Consider the following 20,325-nt stretch of genomic DNA (forward strand, 5'->3'; position numbering starts at 1 on the left):
CCATTGTGTTGTGCTGTTGGTATAAATTGTTTTGAGAAATACACTGATTTGCAGATGTTAAGGTTGAATCAAGAAATGTACCAAAGCGGTACATTTTATATACCGTTTATATACCGAGGGAAATCCATAAAACATCTAATGCACATCCCTAATTCTCATCAACAGCTGCAATTCAGTTGCCCTTAGCTCTGAGATCAGGAAATGTGGTCAAAAGATCTGGAATCCTCCCCGGTGTCCGAGTCTGCTCAGCTGAGTTCGGGCTTCCTGAGGCTCGAAGGAAGTCTTTCAGTTTCAGAATAATAGGTTACCCAAAATTAAATAACTCTGAGACCTTTTTAAATAAAGTTTTAACGCATCACCATTTGTAATGGTTTCGCTTTATTAGTATACAATAACTCATAAGTAATAAAATGAAAGTAACAGCGAGTAAGTCTTCACCATCGGAGTGCGGCAGCGTCTGAAGCTCTTCTTGGCATTTTATAGCCTTGCATAAAATTTACATTAACTTCCTCAAAATCCTCCCTGCATTCTTCCTTATTTGGTAATCTCCTTGCATACATACACAGACAGGGTACATGACCTTTATCACACTTAGCACAGAGTATCAAAAGTTCAAATGGAAGAATTGCAGGGGTTCTAAGTATAACATGAAGATGCTCATCTCTATTTAAGCCCACAAAAATATCTATAACACCTCTAAAAGCATGGTCCAAGTATACATTGTCTCAACCACACAAGTCACACTCATATACAAATACAATAAAATTAGTACGGTTAGATAGAGATTTAATAGAAAATAGATCCCGAAATTGCGTATAATCATTTCCAGTAGAAAATTGATCAGGAAATTGCATATTCATAGGCCTATCGATAGAAGAATTCCGAGATGCAAACAGAATTGAGGGAAGAAAAGTTTGAATTCTGAGATTATATCTTGCAATTTTAACTTTTTTTCTCAGAATTTTATATCTCAAAATTGTGAGAGAAATTCACAATTACCTTTTTTATTTTCTTATTCGGTGGCAGAAACAGACTTCCATAACAAACCTGTAAAAAAAACAAAACAAGGAATAACATCAGTTAAACTGCATAAATCACATAGTTCCATCCTTTTTTTATCTTCAGGAGATCGTGTGGTGCAGCCTCAGATACTGGAGGTGAATTTTAGCCCAGACTTTGAGCAGGCCTGTCGTTATCATCCCAAGTTTTACGACCACATGTTCCGAACACTGTTCCTGGATCAGACAGAACAGTGTCCCGTCACTCAGATTTTTTTCTAATCAGCTGTAATGAATCGCTTACGGTGTGGTGGCTTCTGCCGCTTCGGTGAGAAATCACTCTCGAAGTCTTGAGGTTTTGATGCCAGAAGATACTTTATTATCAGAGACAATGAAGCTGAGAACCTCTGTAGAGAATCTCCCGAGTCTGTGTCTGCACACTCTTTTATACAGTTTTTCCTCAAGCCGTGTTCAACACATTACACACACACACAGTCCTTCTACCCCCATACACTGTACACATTTTACTCTCCTGCAGTCCTCCATACACACAGGAAACATAAGTTCATAATAGTAGAATAACTTGATTACACACATTACACTCTCCTGCAGGCCTCCTTACATACAGGAAACACACAATCATAATAGTAGATTACACTCATGTCTATATTCACATTGATTTTGATAAAAAAAAAAAATCTACAACTATTTTAATGAAGGTGATGTGTGAATTTTACTTTTTTTATTTTAGTGGCTGATGCGAGGAGATCCAGGCTCATAACAATTACAGAAGATAATATATATGATAACATATGATATAATACCAATAATATTTTGCTAAAATTGTAGCACTCTAAGAGATAACAAAGTCATCTAAATATCTGAGCATAATAATCCTCATAGAAAGAGACCTTTGCGGCATGTGCTGAGAGAGCAAGAAGAATGAAGGGAGCTCAGAAGCCAGTTATATATCAGGAGAACATGCATCTTCTTACAACATCACCAGATGTTTATGTCTGTTAAATGAATGTCAAGTGAACTTATCCATTGTGTCTAAATCGTGCCATACATTTCTCCACTGGGTCAGGGTCAGGACTAGGTCACGAAGGCACGACCCAAACAATAGGTAAAGTCAGATAAAAATAGCATTATGAGTTGTGGTTTTGACACCTTTCGAGCAGAAACAGCAATATCAAATATCACCTTCAAATATCACCTTGCAAATGCCAGCTTTTGGAAAGAATATCTAGTAGCATGACAGACAAATTCAGAAAACAATCAGAAAAGATTTCCAACATCTTACCAAAACATTCTTACATAATAAAACAACACCATTTCAACCATAACAAAACGTACCTTTTATATATCAAACCAAAAATTACTGTGTATGGAATATGAATAAAAAATTAAATGAATTTAAAATAAAATGAGGAATAAATGAGTTATAATGAATGTATAAGTAACATAAGACATTAATATGAATGATTAAGAGTAACAATAAAAATAAACATAAAGAATAGCTCATAATTAATAATAATAATAACAACAATATATAATAACAATAATAATGTATAAATTAATATGGAAAAATAAAAGTATAAGCACTGGAAATATAAAGAAAGTAAATGGTAACTCGTAATAAGTTCAGCGAGTTCGCCCCAGCTTGGGACGGCTCAGTAGGAGAGGAATCTAACAGCATTTAAAAAAAAAAAAAAAGTATAAAATGTATTAGAAATTAAAATTCACGAAACGATTTAAATTTATTTTTCATAACGCTTTGCATTGTACCGATTCACTGAAAATAATCGAATCACGTGAATGATTCCTAGTCGAATCGGACACAGACGTCAAATTAAGCAGGTAACTTTAACTACATTTGCGACTGTTTTACGCTTTGCTGTTTTATGGGGGTTAAAGTAAACATTTCTCAAGTAAAGCAAAACAGAGCTAAAAAGTCTAAGTATAAAAACAGCATATTTGGCCTACATCTACATCTAGCGGCGTGTTTTTGATGTTTGCAATTGAATCGCGAATACGACTAATCACGCGCAGATCTGTGCATCGTGTAAAATGCCCGTCAATGTGGTGATAAATAATGCAGATCCTGCAAGTCATAAACACATTAAAGAGCAATTGGCGGCAAAAGGGCGCCAGTACTGGTGTGAATTGCCCCTCGTTGTCACTTCAGATGGTTTAGTCATTGACCACCAGATCGCTAAAGAATGTAGTTCCCAACCCCCATTCACACATAGGACATGCCTGCAGGAAAAGTGAAACAAGCATGGACAGAATAACAAAGACACTGCCATTTGTAGCTTAAAAATGCATTTGAAAATTATATAAAATGAACATCACAAAACATATCAGAATGTATCAAATTCATTGCTGTTTTTTTTGTATTACTTTTAAACGGTCATTAAAGAAAATGCATTCATTGTCTGCTGCAAATGCATCAATATGGTGAATTTGAAATAGGGTAATTTCACTACACCATGTGAAATTAATGCAAATGCAAATTTGCCATGTACCTATTGTATTATAGGTACCTAGCCTATTATTTTAACCAGTATAGTTAAAACAGTTCCCGAGTGATATCATCCAGGAGCTTCTGCAGCAGCGTAAATAGTTTTAATTATTATTCATGCACAACATTTTAGAAACACTTTAAGCAAATCTAGGACATTGTGAGGTTAGTAAAGTTCACTTTTTACTCAATGTTTATGCACTCATATTGCAAGGAGACATTACACCTCCTTAATCTGATTGAATGTAGCCTATGCCACGATTAAAAACAAGCCAGAAGATTAAAGGGGTCATATGATGCTGCTAAAAAGAACATTATTTTGCCACATTTAAAAACAAGCCAGAAGATTAATGAAATAACTGTGGCGGGAATATTGGGGAGATTCCAAAAAGGAGGTGGAGCACCTGCATTGAGATCTATGGCCAAGAACTGTATAAAAGTTTGCCCTTAGGGCAAGTTATTTATTTTTCTTTGGCTCAAGTTAAAAAATATAGATGTGAATCATTACCCTAAATTTTTTTTAATTGGATGAATGAAACATTTTTTTTTAGTGTACAGAAAAAACTGAGTATAAGAAATGTATTGCATTCATGTCATGAGAACAAGAGCTGAGAGGAACTAACTCTCGTTTCATAATAAATCACAAGAGCTCCTCAGGAAATCAGAATTTAGCTCATTGGTGCATAGTGCCCAAGAGAAAGCAGTAAATTATACGCTAAACAGTTACAGCAGACGTGTAGGACATTGTTTAATTGTTTCAAGTGTATTACATTCTGTAGATCTTAAACTGAAAACCATACTATAATGCAGAGTGTTGCATTATAAAAACTTTAGTATGAGCCGAATACATCAAAATCACACTATAGATGGTTTCAGTATGCTGATCATTTTAATAAATTGTGAATTTTATCTAAAATATTAACATATTATGTGGACATGAAAATTCACTTTATATAGCATTAATTGTTTCATAATTAGTTTATTGTCATTGCAGTATATAAACCAGCGGATCTTTTGTGATGCATTTTGCTATTGCAACAACAATAAGAACAGCATTGGTGTCCAACTTTAGATTATGGTGGGTGGTATCGTCAGGTCAGATGGTGTTTGGGCTGTGATGATGTCAGTGCACCTCTGCAGGATGTTGTGGGTTTCACACCCCTGTGCTTCAATGCCTGGCAGAACCATTTTCAGCTGGTTTTTTGCAACAAAAAAAAGGAAGTAAGAGCAAAGAAGCAAGCATACAGACAGGACGTTTAATGCAGGGGACAGCTACAGCATTAACTAAATGGCTAACAGTCATTCTGAGCATGAAAATACATTTTTGCAAACTAAATTTTCTCAAAACAACAATATTTTTTCTGGTGGTGGTGATATTAAAATATCCATGATGCTATAGTACATTTTTATTATTCATATATAACATTTAGAGCCTAATTTTGTAAGCAAAACTATGATATTGTAAGGTTACGCAAGTTCACTATTCACTCAGTGTTTCTCTATTGCATGAAAAAAAATCAACTGACTGGATGTATGCTACCATTGAAAACAAGCCAGGAGATTAATGAAATAGCTGTGGTGGGTGGGAGTATTGGGGAGATTCCAAGAAGAAAACAGAGGAGCACCGGTGATTTTGCTACCTCCCATTAAAACAGATGGTACACTCTAAAAAAATCCAGGGTTATTTTTTTAACCCAAATAACCCCATTTTTGGGGGTTATTTTTTCAGTGTTTGGGTAGTTTTTGTGTTACCCAGCTCCTGGGTCAAATGTAACAACCCAATGTTTGGGTAGTTTTTTTTAGTGTTACCCAGCTCCTGGGACATAACCCAGCGGTTGAGTTATTTATCGGTGGAGTATTTTACAAAAGTTTAGTGGATTTAAGTTAATCTGTAAACATTATTTCATGTATAAAGTAAAAAATAAGCTATATTATAATACAAATTAATCAACCCATTATGATGGGTTAAATAAACAACCCAATTTGCTGGGTAAAATTAACCCCATATGTGTTCTGTCCTATATTTACTCCAACCAAATTGGGCTGTTTTTAACCCAGTGTTTTTTAGAGTGTAGTATAATTCGATAGCGAAAAGTGCTACCTATCAGATTTTGCTTCCAGCAGGTGTGAGGCTTTATTAACATGTACATCTACCCCAACCCTAAACCTACCCTTACAGTAGGATAAATACAGTGTTGGTATAATCTGATAGGTAGAATTATTTGTCAGAACACCGGCAATGAGATCTTTGGTACTGTATCAAGTGTGCGTTGCAAGTGTGATTGTTAGATGTTCTGCAGGCATCTCAGCTCAGTGTCTGGATCTCTGAAACTGACATTTTGGCATCTGGAAGTTATTACCATGAGTTTTTTTTTTTTCTTTGGAAAACAGCTACTTTCTATGACAATGCATATTATTATGTTTATATTGCTTTTGTTTAACAATAAGGCTAATTATTACTGTCAAAACGCAGAATCAAAACAAAATTTAATAATATATTCTGCATATCAGTTATAGGTCAAGTAAAATAAAAGTGTAAGAGAATGTGAATGAATATTGATCGCTCTCTCTCCAGGGTGTATGTTATTAACAATGTTGAGAGCAGATAACATAATTTAAAACAAGAAGAAACATAATACCTTACATGTGGATATTTACATTACTTTGTGGTGGGGGGTGATATGAAGCGGTGGGCGGAGGATGTGTCTTAAGACAGCCCCTTCTTTTGTCTTGCCCTGGCATTTCACAGCATGTGCGTGTATCGCAGCTTCAGAAGATTGCGAAGCGACTCGAGTCTCATCCGCGCTCCTTAAACTTTGATGGCAGAAATGGATGCGCGTTTTGCACGTTTAATGCGTTAAAACCAAGAGTTCCCGGGATTCTCATGAAGATTAAATCTTTGTTTTGAACAGGAGAAATCTGGACACGGAGTCGATGTGGAGATGCATCGTAAATTGTGAGTACGGAGCTACACGGAGTTAAGAATATTAAAATTTAGCTGTGACTTAGAGAGGATGCTCAAAAGCGCGTAGTTTATTTTGCGGAAATGTTTGTCTTTTAAATAATCCATGTGTTGTATGTGTTGTTTTTAGTGCGCTGCTCAGATTTCTCGCATCGTTCTTAATGCATTTTTACAATGCCCACCCACTTCATTTCACACCCTTTGCAAGTTGCAAAAAGACGTTTTAACTGGCTATTTGTTTTTATGTTAGCTACTAGCGCATACTTTAATCACCAGTAAGTTATTCTATAGTGAATAGTTAATTTAAAGTAGTAGGTTATGTGTTTATTAGATGCAAACGGCCAGGGGCGTTCGGAACGCAGTTTTCCTGATGGGGAGCTATTTGTGGGGGCCCAGAAAACCCAGAGGCGCCCCTATAGGCAGCGCTGTCCGTCGCATGAATGAATTTAAATTTAATTACTTATTAATTAAATGAGCTTAGGAATATGACAATGTTGTAACCATGTCTTGTGTTCCGCATTTTTAATCTGCTATTTAGAACAAACGAAACAGGATTCGCTCGTTTGAGTCGGTTCTTTTGGTCAATCTGATAATTCAGTTAAACTCATTCACGCTCCGAATTGTTTAGGAGTAGAATTGGACATTTTGAACACAGAGAAAGTAAAGAGCACCACCTACAGTTTGTTGAAACCAAACCTGCAAATACATCCTGTAAGCGATTAAAAAAGTTCGTTATTAATGTAAATCTTGTACTGCAGGTAAAGACAATACCATGTTATTTTGGACATCGTGTTATGTAGTCTACTCAAGAAAGGAGTAATGGCTGCTAAAAAAACTGCTTTACCATCACAGGAATAAATACATTACATTTTAAAATATATTCAAACATAATTCTTTTTTTTTCATAATAGTCCCCCTTAAAATATTGGTGCTACTTAGGCTATTCATTAGGTTTTAATAGGCTACTTTGGTGTTACTTGTTAATTTAATTTTTATTTAATTTAATAACAATAATTTAATAATTAATTTAATTTCATTTGTTATCACCATATACTTGCTAGTAATTAAAAAATAAGTCCTTATTTTAATTCAAATAAATGAAGGAACAGTTTGTTTTGCAATAATTGCTAAAACGCAGTTGAGATGAGGATGTTTGTAGTCTCTGCATATAACATGGAATTAAATAGGTTTCTTTTATGTGCTTTCACTTCCACATGACATAAGTACAGAGGCCTCATATTGCACTAAAAATGAACACTGAACTATAGTTAGCTTTTAAGGTCAAGACTGGTCACAGCTCAAAGTAAATAGGGATGCAGGGATCCTATGAACTATGAACAACAGCTGTCGGTGTTTGAGGGGGGTTGATTGCACCAGCTGTGTGTAACTTAATTAGCCTAGTTCCGATGTAAAGGGGCACAAAGTAACAACTTATATACTATACTAAATATTTTTGTTTTGTACTATTAAACTTTTTGCTGTTTATGAGTCTAAGGCTGTCATTTATTTTAAGTGATATTTAGTGACATTTATTTTAGTGATATTTTTAAGATTAGCCAGGACATTAAAAACAGCAGAGCACTTTTAAATGTGATATGAAGTTCAAAGAGGAGTGACGTGAACATTCATTTTAACGTTTCATTAAATAAACATCTACTGAGATCGCATACATTGACTGAAATATGTTTGTTAAAAGTGAAATGTGTAATTTAGTGTGATGCGTTGAGAGATCCAGTCAGATAAAGAAATGAATAACAAATAACAAATTAATAATAGGCTACATTTGAGTAAAATGAGAATCAAACTTTTAATAAATCAAAGATAATTATTGACAGTGGAGAGGTGATTAATTGTAATCACCATTTTATTACCAATAAGATTAATTGCAAGAAAAAAATGAGTAAAAGAAGATATAGTATCTTGCCACCAAAGCAATGAACAAAAGGACCCCTTGATACAGAGCAGAAAGTGTAGCACTCATGATAACTAAACGCTGTTTATACCCTTGTTCTAATCAGATAATATAAGGGTCATGCATCGTCATGCATCTTATGACTGGGTCAATGTGACCTGTCAATGCTGCATCTTATAGATTGTTGTGGATTATATATACAGTGGGTACGGAAAGTATTCAGACCCCCTTAAATTTTTCACTCTTTGTTTTTTAATAAATCTGCAAAGATGTCAACAATTCTGTGTTTTTCTGTCAATATGGGGTGCTGTGTGTACATTAATGAGGAAAAAAAATTAACTTAAATGATTTTAGCAAATGGCTGCAATATAACAAAGAGTGAAAAATTTAAGGGGGTCTGAATACTTTCCGTACCCACTGTATATATATATATATATATAGGTCACATAAAGTCATGTAATAACCTACAAGTATTAGTTAAACTATTAAAGAGGTTTAGATAAAGATAAAACATTGTGAACAGTTTTGGATACAACAATGTCATCATTATGCAAAAATTATGACATCCTTATTCATATCCATCTCTGCATATTACGCTAGGACACTTCATCCTCAGTTAAGTTTTAGTAATTGATTCTGGTATTTTCTGGTTTATCACTTGTGAAGCTGTTTTGACACAATCTGTATTGTATAAAGCACTATAGAAATAAATGTGACTTGATATGACTTTAATCAGTGTACTGATTTAACTTAATGACTTAAGCAGGGTTGAGCCTGGTTAGTACCTGGATGGGAGACCTCCTCAGTAGCTCCTCAATGCAGAACAAAGATCCAGGGGGCGTGGTTGGATCGACATCTAGGGGGTGGAGATGGTAGGCTAGGTTTAGGGGTGGAGATGGGTGGGTTTAGGGATCAGGGGGTGAAGACGGGTAGGTTTAGGTATATGTAAGGTGGGAGGAGTTGGATTTGAACCAACCACGAACCCTGGATCTTGTGTTCTGCAGTGAGGACCATCTCGACCTCCTGGGAAAACTAGGTTGCTGTTGGAAGAGGTGTTCGTGCAGCCAGCAAGGGGTGCTCACCCTGTGGTCTGCGTGGGTCCTAACGCCCCAGTATAGTGACGGGGATACTATACTGTCAAAAAGCACTGTCTTTCAGATGAGACGTTAAACCGAGGTCTTGACTCTCTGTGATCATTAAAAATCCCATGGCACTTCTCGTAAAGAGTAGGGGTGTAACCCTGGTGTCCTTGTCAAATTGCCCCCCTGGCCTTTGTCAACCATGGCCTCCTAATAATCTCCAACCACTTGACTGGCTCTATGACTCTTTCTCCTCTCCACCTGTAGCTGGTGTGTGGTGAGCCAATAAAGCGCTATATAAATGCATCATTCATTCATTCATCAGTGGTTCTCAAACTTTTTACAGTAGCATACCCTCTGGTGCATTTAAAATTTTTCTGAGTACCCCCACTTAGACCGCAGTCTCATCTTTTCCATTAAGGGACCATATTTGCCCCCTTAAATTGATTTACATGTGCATTTTTTACTTTTAGGGAGGCAAAGTTTTTTCTAGCCTAATTAATTGTATATCATGTTTTATGTAATATTCTTAACATGCCATTAAGTGTATTATTAATATAATAAATAAAGCAATAAATGATGGCAAAACAAAGTGATACTTGAAGATTTAAAACTAAAATAGTCAGTAGGTGGCTGCAAGTTCTGCCGTGAGCAACGAACCCATCGCGATGCAACGGACCCACAATTCAGTTCGGCAATGCTTGATGTCACTCCATTGAAAGTAAATGAGAGGCGTTGACGCCGACGCCCCGTGTGAATGGGGCGTTAATGAGCAAAGCGTCGCGTCATTCATTCATTCAGTAACGGAGCAAATGGCTGTAGTTATGAATGGGTTATTTATGACTCTCCAAATCGTTCAAAGCTGCAGATTCTTTCATTAACGAAACACCGCTGTTGCTTGGAGATGCACACCGGTTCAGTCGTGGATTCGTTGGACTATTATTATTTCATTGTAAAATGTAACAAACAATAATTGACAATATTGTGTTTAAAATGAAGGCTACATTTAAAATGTAAAATGTTCACTTAATATTACCTTTTTTGTTGAAATGTCATATATAATAAATGTCACAGTTGCAATCGTTTGGATATTCAGGGAAAATTGCATTCTTGCTCGTATTTTAAACATGAAAAACAACTCGCACAGGGTGTTTCTGTATCGAAGAGTTTCTTAAATCGATCTCTATGTACAGTCCATGTCAATATTTGTTCTTCATGCATACCGTAAGTGCTACAAATCTACTTTGAAGATACAATGAACAGCAGCGCGATTTGCTAAAGCAGCATAATCTGAGGGCATCCATACGCACGCTGCTTGTGTGGATGCAGTCAGTATTGACCGCAAAAGATGAGATAATTTGATGTAATTTGACCGTTTGCAGCACTCCCATTTTCCTGTTTTTAAACTAGAAGCGGCATTTTGCTTGTCAGAAATACATGCTCGGTTTTAATGTTACTTAAGTTGGGGTAGAATTAAATGAATGCCAAAGCTCAGCATTTTGTTCGCGTACTCCCTCTGTCACCTCACGTACCCCAGTTTGAGAACCACTGACTTAAATGTTCTTTCTTAGATTTTCGAGTGTTATATGACCTAATTTCTGTATTTATTTATTTTTAGAACTCTTATTGAATAATTCCACATAAGAGCAACGGCAGCAGCCACTGAGGAGCCTTTACCATGCAGGGATACACATGGAGTTCAAATCAGCGTCCTTCGCAAAGGTACCAAGATCGGCCTCCACCACAATACCAAGAACGACTTCCACCTCATTACCAAGAACGGTCTCCACCTCAGTACCAAGAACGACTTCCACTTCAGTACCAAGAACGGTCTCCACCTCAGTACCAAGAACGACTTCCACCTCAGTACCAAGAACGGTCTCCACCTAATTACCAAGAACGATCTAATCCTCAGTATCAAGAACACTTCCCACCCAATTACCATGCTGTCAGAAATGATCAACCCAGTGCATTCCAGGTACAGCTCATCCCGCAAATGCAAACCACATTACAGACAAGATATTCCAATGGTCAACAAGAGGCTGCAAATCAGTGGAACGCTTGCTCAGGCAGTGACACTTCTACTTTTCAACCAAACTCAAATGGATATGATTGGTTGAAACGGACAAACCAGATCCATCCCCAGCACCGATTTACAGCCAACCACACACAGCAGCACTACCCACCTGACAACCCCAACGCATATAGGCATCATCCCCAATTCGTGCAATGGCATGATTCCTCCCCACAGAATTACAGAAACACAGGCTATAGTCAAGCTCCAATGTATTGGTCTCCACAGTCAGACCATGGCAGCTCTGTGGGTAACAGCAGGGGTTGGAGTTCCCACATTTCCAACAATGGCAGCTCTTGTTCCATGAACAATCAGCAACAATTTCAAGCCCCTAGAATGGCTGCTCATCATCACCATCAACAACAACAACAAGAAGAGCTCTCTAGACAATATTCAGGCAAAACACGAAGATGCCACACACAATACTCTTCTCAGGCCTCCCAAAAAATTCCTAACAATCAAGCTCAGAGCAGAATTGAGGCCAATCGTACCTCGTGCAACTCTACGACACCACCTTCTGAAGCACAGAGCAATGTTTCATTGCCTTCCAATAATTTAAACCAAAGTCCTGTTGACCAGAATCGGCCAGAACTTGGGTCAAATGCAGGTCCAGATGTATCGGCGACCCAGCCTCAGAATAATCAAGATGCTGGACATCAGTCTCAGGGCACAAACAATGGGACATGTAACGTTAATCAGACCTCTCAAACGACACAGACCAGTAAAGCCCAGCTTCAGCCCCACTCTAAAACTGATTTTAACTTGTCATCTTATGCTGACTCAATAATATATAGATTACTGTGTTCAAATGATAATGAACAATCAGATGAAAGAACTGCACATCAGAACACTCGTCCAGAACAGTCGGAGGTTTGTGCAACCAGAAGGACTGACAATCACTCAAAGGAACCAAGAGCACAGTGTACAGTTGAACCGCCCAGCAAAAGAATGAAGTATGCTGTGATTCAGAGAGACTGTTGGAACAAAGTAACAATAGTGTCCAAAGACAAAATTGATTTTGGGGTGCAATATGCCCAAACTGGTACCCATCAGACAAGTAATGATGAGAACAGACGTAAAGGAACGAGCCAACACAACATACAGTACAGTACGGACCCAGCAGACTGTCTTGAAGTGGTGTTTGCACTACAGAAAGCTGCTCAGCAAATTCACAAGGCCATAGCCATCGTTCCACCCATTTCCCAACAGATCATAAACACTGCACCGACAGCTGATACCAGCCCCAAAAAAGCTGAAAGTCCACCGTTAAAGATTGATTGCGTTTGGTCACTTGTTGAAGAGTCTAATGAACAAAAAACTGTAAATGACAAGCTGTCTGAATCCTCCTCACAAACGGCTGAACAGGACAACAAAAGCCTTGAAAACACGACTGAAAGCAACATCGCAGACCCCGATGCATGCTCTGCTAGCCGGGTTGAATGTCAAAATGATGTGCAGCAAAGTGACTGTGATTCAAGTAATCCTTCATTTGACTTGTCCAATGTGCCAGTGATTGACCACACACTGGAGAAACTGATGGACTTAGCAAAGTCTTTAGAGATGACAGAGTTATTGGCCGGATATCCTGAGTATTCTGAGAGCGTTTTAGAAAGGATCGTGAAACTCTACTGGAATGGGAAAGCTTCCAATATGTTGGAGCCTCTGAAATCATTTGGTGAGGTACTGCACTTATCCATAATATATGCAAAGGATTACGGGTCTGTGGTATTTAAAGGCATCGAAACTGAAAACCTGAAGAAGCTAGCTCATTGCAACATTCTCAAAAAAGAGATGTATTCATCGTCAGAGGAGTTCAGGTCTTCTTGGTTAAATGTTGATGGACAGCCAGCTGATATTGAAAAGGTGCTTTCAGAGCCACAGTTGGATGACGCAACTGTGTTCAAGGCAACACCACAGACTTTTTCAGATAACACTGTTGTCGCTTCAGCCAGTTTAGGTGTGAATTCCCTCACAGACATGCCTGAGGTTTCATCCGAGGAGAAAAGTGTGAATCCACACACGAGCAGTCCAACAGATCTTTTCATACAAAAGGCTGGAAATGACAGTGAGGAAGTGACTGCGGAAAACCATGGGCATTCATATGTAGTGCTCAGAAAAGAAAGTGAGAAAGAGACATTCAAGAAACAAGAGGACATCAATCAAAACCAAAATTTTAATACAGAACCCTCAGACATCTCACCTTTAGCTGAAAGGTCTACAGAGAAACCTGCAGACCTCGGCAATGCAAAAGAAGTATTCAGACAAGATCACGAGCAAACACGTGATAATGTATCAGATTCACCGTCTCTGAGCCCTGGAGACAGTGTTTCAGATGGTGTAAAAAACTCTGAGGTGTCTTTCTCTACTGAGACTCATTGTACCTCCATGGATACATTGCAGGTGGAAGATGTTTCTGATGATAAAAATCCAGGCAATAAAGAGGCTCTGAATAACTCCTCAGACGCTTGGCTGGTAGAAGATATTTCCAATGATGAAAATCCAGTCAGTAAAGAAGCTCTGAATAACTCCTCAGAAACCTGGCTGGTAGAAGAAATTTCTGATGATGAAAATCCAGGCGATAAGGAGGCTCTTAAGAACACCTCAGACACCTGGCTGGTAGATGATATTTCTGATGATGAAAATTCTGGAAATAAGGAGGTTCTTCTTAATTCCCCAAACATCTGGCAGGTGGGAGACATCTCTGATAATGAGAATCCAGGCAATATGGACACTCCAAGCAACTCCTCAGACATATTTGCGGTGGAAGATGTTTCTGCTGATGAAAATTCAAGCGATGATTCCTTGTTTATGGGAAGAAATTTCTGATGATGAAAATCCAGGCGATAAGGAGGTTCTTCTTAATTCCCCAAACATCTGGCAGGTGGGAGACATCTCTGATAATGAGAATCCAGGCAATATGGACACTCCAAGCAACTCCTCAGACATATTTGCGGTGGAAGATGTTTCTGCTGATGAAAATTCAAGCGATGATTCCTTGTTTATGGGAATCACGGTGCTATCATCAGAAGATGCTAAAACATTTTTCCAACAGTTCGAAAAGGAACCTGAATGTAACATCAAAACCAAATCTCAATCCAACTTTGAGCACCTAGATCTTGTAGCGTGCTTTGATGCTCACAGTCAGCCTAACCATAAGCACAACAAAGCATATACTTGCTTTTGCTGTGGTGCAGAAAATGCAAAATCAAGTTCCACTAATGTGACAAAGACAGACAGTGATGCTGATCTTTTTTGCCCAGAGTGTTGGGAACAGGCACCACTTTTTGAGCTAGACGAGGAGCCATATGAGGCCAATCTTCCGGGCTCTGCTGCTAAACCCAAAAAATTGGGTCAAAATTATAGTCTGCCATGTCTTAAGTTGGAAGTCAATGAGCCAAATTTGGCTTCAACAAAGGAATGCATTGTGTATGAAGGACTGAAAGGACAAAAAAGTGATTGTCTGGTAAAATCAAAATCGGAAGAAAATTGTAGTCCACCATCCCTTAAAACAGAAGTCAAGGTGTCAACTGTTGCATCAAATGATGAATGCATTGCGTATGAAGGACTGGCAGGACAAAAGAGTGCCTTTTTGGTACAATCAGAACAGGGACAGAATTGTAGTCCGCCATCTGTTGAACTAAAAGACAAGAAGTCAAATGTTGCTCTACCGGAGACATGCATTGCAGAAGAAGGACTGGCAGGACAAAAAAGAGACTGTATGGTAAAATCAGAACTGGTAGAAAACCGTAGTCAACCATCTCTTAAACTAGAAATCAAGGAGCCAACTGTTGCTTCAACCAAACAGTGCATTGCAGGACAAGGGCAAAAAAGTGACAGTATGATACAATCAGAACTGAGACAAAATTGTAGTCCGCCATCTATTAAACTGCAAGTCGAGATGCCAAAAGTTTCTTCTCCAGAAGAATGCATTGCAGATGAAGGACTGAGAAGCCCAAAGAGAAACAGTATGGCAAAATCAGAAATGGGACAAAATCGTAGTTCACCATCTCTTGAACTGAAAGTCAAGGAGTCAGATTTTGTTTTACCAAAGACATGCATTGCAGATGAAGGACAGATAGTTAAAAAAAGTGGCTGTATGGGAGAATCAGAACTAGGACAAAATCGTAGCCCACAATGTCTTAAACTAGAAGTCAAGGAGCCAACTGTTGCTTCAGCAGAGGACTGCATTGCAGATAAAGGACTGACAGGACCAAAAAGTGACAGTATGGTAAAATCCGTGACTAAGACAGTGTCTGAAATTCAGGGGTCAGCTGAGAGGGAGATAACCAAGATTCAACCGAATAAGCAGAAAAATGAAAAAACAAAGAAAATTAGAGTACCCAAGTCCCAATCTCTCAAGCAATGCAGAAAACCATTTCCAAAGAAAACGGCGTTTTCCAAGCATAAGCTAAAATCTGGTAACATTAGTACTTGTTCTGATGATTCTGTGCTTTTCGCTCCAGATATTGTGGTTAAAATGAACTGGCCACAAAAGAAAAAACTACCTGGTGTATCTGCAAACAAACGCCGTAGTGGCGAGAGTCAGAACTGCAGTAAGGTGAAAAAATTCAAAGAACACAGACAAGAAAGACAAGATAATCCTGACAGAACCTCAACGATCCATAGAGAAAACCTACAGAAAGTGACAGAGAAAGTGTCTGATCAATCAAATGACACACCATCCCAGGAGTCAGAAAATAAACCGGAGCTGCATGGTATTCTGTCAGTGAATAAAATAAAAAGAACCGAGCCAAAGAAAGTGAGATTTGACTTATATGGGTCCAAAACAGAAAAACAGTACTATGCCCCAGAACGGCGTTTTTCAGCTCCTGCTACATTAACGGTCTCTGATTGCAAAGACAATACCGATATGCTTTCTGCTAAACAAAAAGTTCTCAACCAGTGGAGTAGCACCTTTATACCTAAAACAAAGAAGACTTGTCATCCCAGGTCACCACAGGAAAAAAAACCACAGAAACCTCAGGACCTCTTAAAGTCAAATATGAGTGCATTAAAAAGCCATTTGACTCACAGAGCCAAGCTATTATCTAGTAGTGACAGAGAGAGTCACTTTAGAAAACAAATTTTTCATCAAAAGCTTAGCAAAACACTAAGCAGCTAACCTGTGTCAAAGTTGCTTAATTGTTGCTTTTATTGTTTACTTAAATATGTTTACACATAATAGCTGTAGCTGTAATGTGTGATGACAGATTTCTGTTGATGACTGAAAACATGATGAATGTTTTTTTTTTTATTATTATTATTATTATTATTGAGAGCTAAATAAAGAAAGTTTATTTTTCTAAGGCATTATTGTTTGTAATATGCTACAATGTATGTGACTGAATCATGTCTTTGATTGCAGTCATTTTGCAATGTTACTTTGTAAGTATAGTTTTAATATTTTTTGTTACTATTCACAGTACTTCTAAATGTTGTTGCATTACTATTATTTTTTTTTTTTTTACTATTTGAAGTACTTCTGAATGTTGTTGCATAATGTGAAATATAAATATATATATTGTATTGTATATATATTGTATTTACAAATACATGACTGGAAAGTTTACTGGAAAGGCCGTTGTGTCACTTAATACATTTTGTAAACCACTTGTGTTTGTGTTTCAAGCTTCTTTGGTTCTACTGCAGAAACATTCATGTCTTAAAACATTCACCACAAGTTCAAGTCACTTTTACTTTAATCACTTTATCATACAATTATGATGTGTAAGATTATTCATTTAATAATTCATTTAATTTGTTTTAAATTTACAGTACAGATTGGTGTTGAAAAATGATGCAGCAACTGTGGTTTTATATAGTGGTGTAATCTGAAATACAAAAAAGATCAATAGAAAAACAGCTATTTTGAATTGAATTAATATTTCACACTTATTGTTATTTATTTCATCTTTAAAGGTATTCTTATTAAAGACTTGTATGAAAACGCACACACTCACGCATTTTGAAGGGCAGTTTCGTAGTCACGTGGTGTGCCTTTTTAAATCAATGATCGGGATAGACCAATCACATTCGTTGATGATTTAGGATTTAACTCGTTTGATTGAGAGTGCGAAGGTGAAAATCTCCGCATGTAAGTCAGTTAACGATAATTAAAATTAATTTTAAAGGATTCTACTTTTTTGAACTCCGTATGCCTCTTGGTGGAAGACAATTTGGTTCGCTGCTCAATGATTCAACTATGATGAGGTATGAAAAGACACCTTTCTTCTTTTCAATGAAAAATTAGGGTTCAAAGAAACCATAATATTATACGACCTTACAAGACATGGTCATGCCTGTCCAGTTCACGGGTGTTTTTAATTGGTCTCATACATGTTTAGACCTCATTCACATTTCATAGAGAAAGCACAACTTATCCTGAACCTGTTTTATTCCTTCCTGGTGGTTTTTCTTGAAGCATTGCAGGTAACCAGAGACTTTTACATTTATACAATATTTAGGGGCTATATCATCCAGGACTATTATGGAGGCTAAATAATAATAATGAGGTGATAAAGAGACCGGTACAGAGTCAGTTTCGTCCTTATTCACTATAGTGCAATTAATCACTTCTTACTGCATAATTATGCACTGACGCCAAATGCAGTTATTATGTAGGCTACTTATTTTAACACCTTGGATTTGCTTTCAGTAAACCGACCAGAGAAATATTTTCATGTCTGTTAAAAATGAGTCCCGTCTGAATATACCGTTCTTCAACTTTATTGTCTCATACAATAGTAGACATATTGAGGGGTGGTGTACCCCTTTCATCCAATAGGAGTATGCATTACATATGTGCGTTATATAAGACAGGAATATGTGTTATATAAAATGGGAATACAGGCAGGAAGTTCTGGACATATTAAGAGAAGAGTTTATTCCCAGATGCATCCTGAACTTCTGCGGAGATACTAGGCAGGGGCGTAGCCATCATTTCAGAAGTGAGTAGGGACAGAAATGTTATATATATATAACATTTAACCTCTATGCGAACACACTTGCCCGAGAAAGTGCGGGGGACGAATTTACGTGATATTAAAAGTGGGGGGGACACGTCCCCCGCGTAATCTATGCCCGATACTAGGCCTATAGCTACATATATGCACATGCGTATAAAATATATGGAGAGGGAGAGAGGAAGGGAAACAAAAGGAGGAAGGAGAGGGAACACCCTAAATGTTTAGCAGAGCATTCAAAATCAGAACTATCCGGTTTGTTGATGAATCAATCTTTTGAGTCGATTCTTTTCTACGATTTTGTTCATTTGGAGCGGTTTCAGTACCACCACGGTATACATCAAACTATACTATTACTATACAATAGTACTATCACAGTAGACTACATTTTAATAGGATACTTTTACAATACACACATTGAAACATATATACACATTGAATAAGTACAGACAATAAAAACGGGGAATAAAAAAGTAAAGCTGTAAAGAGACTAAAGAAGTGTTTACTTTCCTTCATTAAAGAGAGTCTATGAACCAAGAGTAATACATATAAGAACATAAACATTACCAAACATTATGCAGTTAATCAAGCATAAAGTAATTAGCCTAATAATAAAACCTAAATGTAATTTAACGTAACACTTTATTGTAAGGTGTCCTTGTTACACATGTTACTTGTACTTACTATTATAATAACAATAAATGATGCATAATTACATGCGAGTAAGCCACAACCTAATCCTAACCCTAACCACAAGTAGGCTACATGTAGTTTATTAATATTATTCAGTACTTAAATGTATAATTACACTGAAACAAGGACACCTTAAAGTAAAGTGTAACCTAATTTAATAATTAACTTCTTAGAATGGCTTGTGACAGAAAATTGAATCGTTAAGCACATTATTTTAACAATTATTGTTAACAATTAACCGTGAGCCTAAAAGCACACAGACCAATTTTAGATTAACTATAACATTTTATTGTAATACTTGTTTTCTGTTTCAGGTATGCACTTCACTTTATAGTTTGCAGCTAGTGTAGTGTTGTCTTGTCAGACTAAAAAAAATGCATACAGTAACAGCCGCGAATACAACAGCGGCCCGCAGCGGCTTAAAGGTAAATGAGCACAAATACATCACATCACAGTTACCACCACATCTCAGGTGTTCTCAAAAAGTTGCTATTCTCAGTAGATGAACTGCTTTAATAGGTTTCGTTCATGAGAGAGATGGAGAGAGTTTGTCAGTCTGTGTGTTAGTGGTTGGTGGTTTTCAGCGGCTGTTTCCACAGATTTGATTGATTCGGCAGCAGGCCTGCCAGAGTTGATTCGTTCATAAGAATTCTGATTAGTTCAAAAACACGAATTAATTCAGGAACAAACGCCACTACTGTAAGCTACTTAATATTAACTTAGTTTATTGCACTTTTATGGCAAAATAATTAAGAGGCACAAATGAAACTGAAAAAAATGTTTTAAATCATATGTGATAGTTTTCAACCTGACTTTTAATGAAATCCAATCAGTTCAAATAAGCATGGTTATTTCTGAGTTTTTTATTTTCTTTTTCTTTTTTACTTAACATAATCTTCGTCATTCATATGAAGCCCTTAGTACTTGCCTGTAGCTGTTGCACCAGACATAAAACCAGCTGCTATAACAGATGGGCAGTAGGTGCACTTCACCTACTGAAGGAGAGAGAACCAACCTCAACCTGAGGTTAAATAACCACTTGAAGTGAACCACTTATTAACTCTAAATAAATAAATCGTGTTTCACAAAAAATATTCAGGCAAAAAGAGCTTTATTGGCCA

General features: G+C 37.2%; 2 protein-coding genes across 2 annotated transcripts; both read left to right on the forward strand.

The window, feature by feature from the left end:
- Positions 1 to 6,358: 6,358 nt before the first annotated feature.
- On the forward strand, positions 6,359 to 14,375 carry LOC107725890 (uncharacterized). Its single transcript, XM_016535308.1, has 2 exons — positions 6,359 to 6,478; positions 11,094 to 14,375. Exon 2 carries the CDS (start codon positions 11,154 to 11,156, stop codon positions 14,373 to 14,375), a length of 3,222 nt encoding a protein of 1,073 aa, XP_016390794.1. The 5' UTR covers positions 6,359 to 6,478; positions 11,094 to 11,153.
- Positions 14,376 to 14,466: 91 nt separating this feature from the next.
- Positions 14,467 to 16,737, forward strand: LOC107725891 (uncharacterized). Its single transcript, XM_016535309.1, has one exon. The coding sequence runs from the start codon at positions 14,467 to 14,469 to the stop codon at positions 16,669 to 16,671; it is 2,205 nt and encodes a 734-aa protein (XP_016390795.1). The 3' UTR covers positions 16,672 to 16,737.
- Positions 16,738 to 20,325: the final 3,588 nt, after the last annotated feature.

This window comes from Sinocyclocheilus rhinocerous, unplaced genomic scaffold, assembly GCF_001515625.1.
Source record: "Sinocyclocheilus rhinocerous isolate Xijiao unplaced genomic scaffold, SAMN03320098_v1.1 scaffold395, whole genome shotgun sequence".
Lineage (NCBI taxonomy): Eukaryota > Metazoa > Chordata > Actinopteri > Cypriniformes > Cyprinidae > Sinocyclocheilus > Sinocyclocheilus rhinocerous.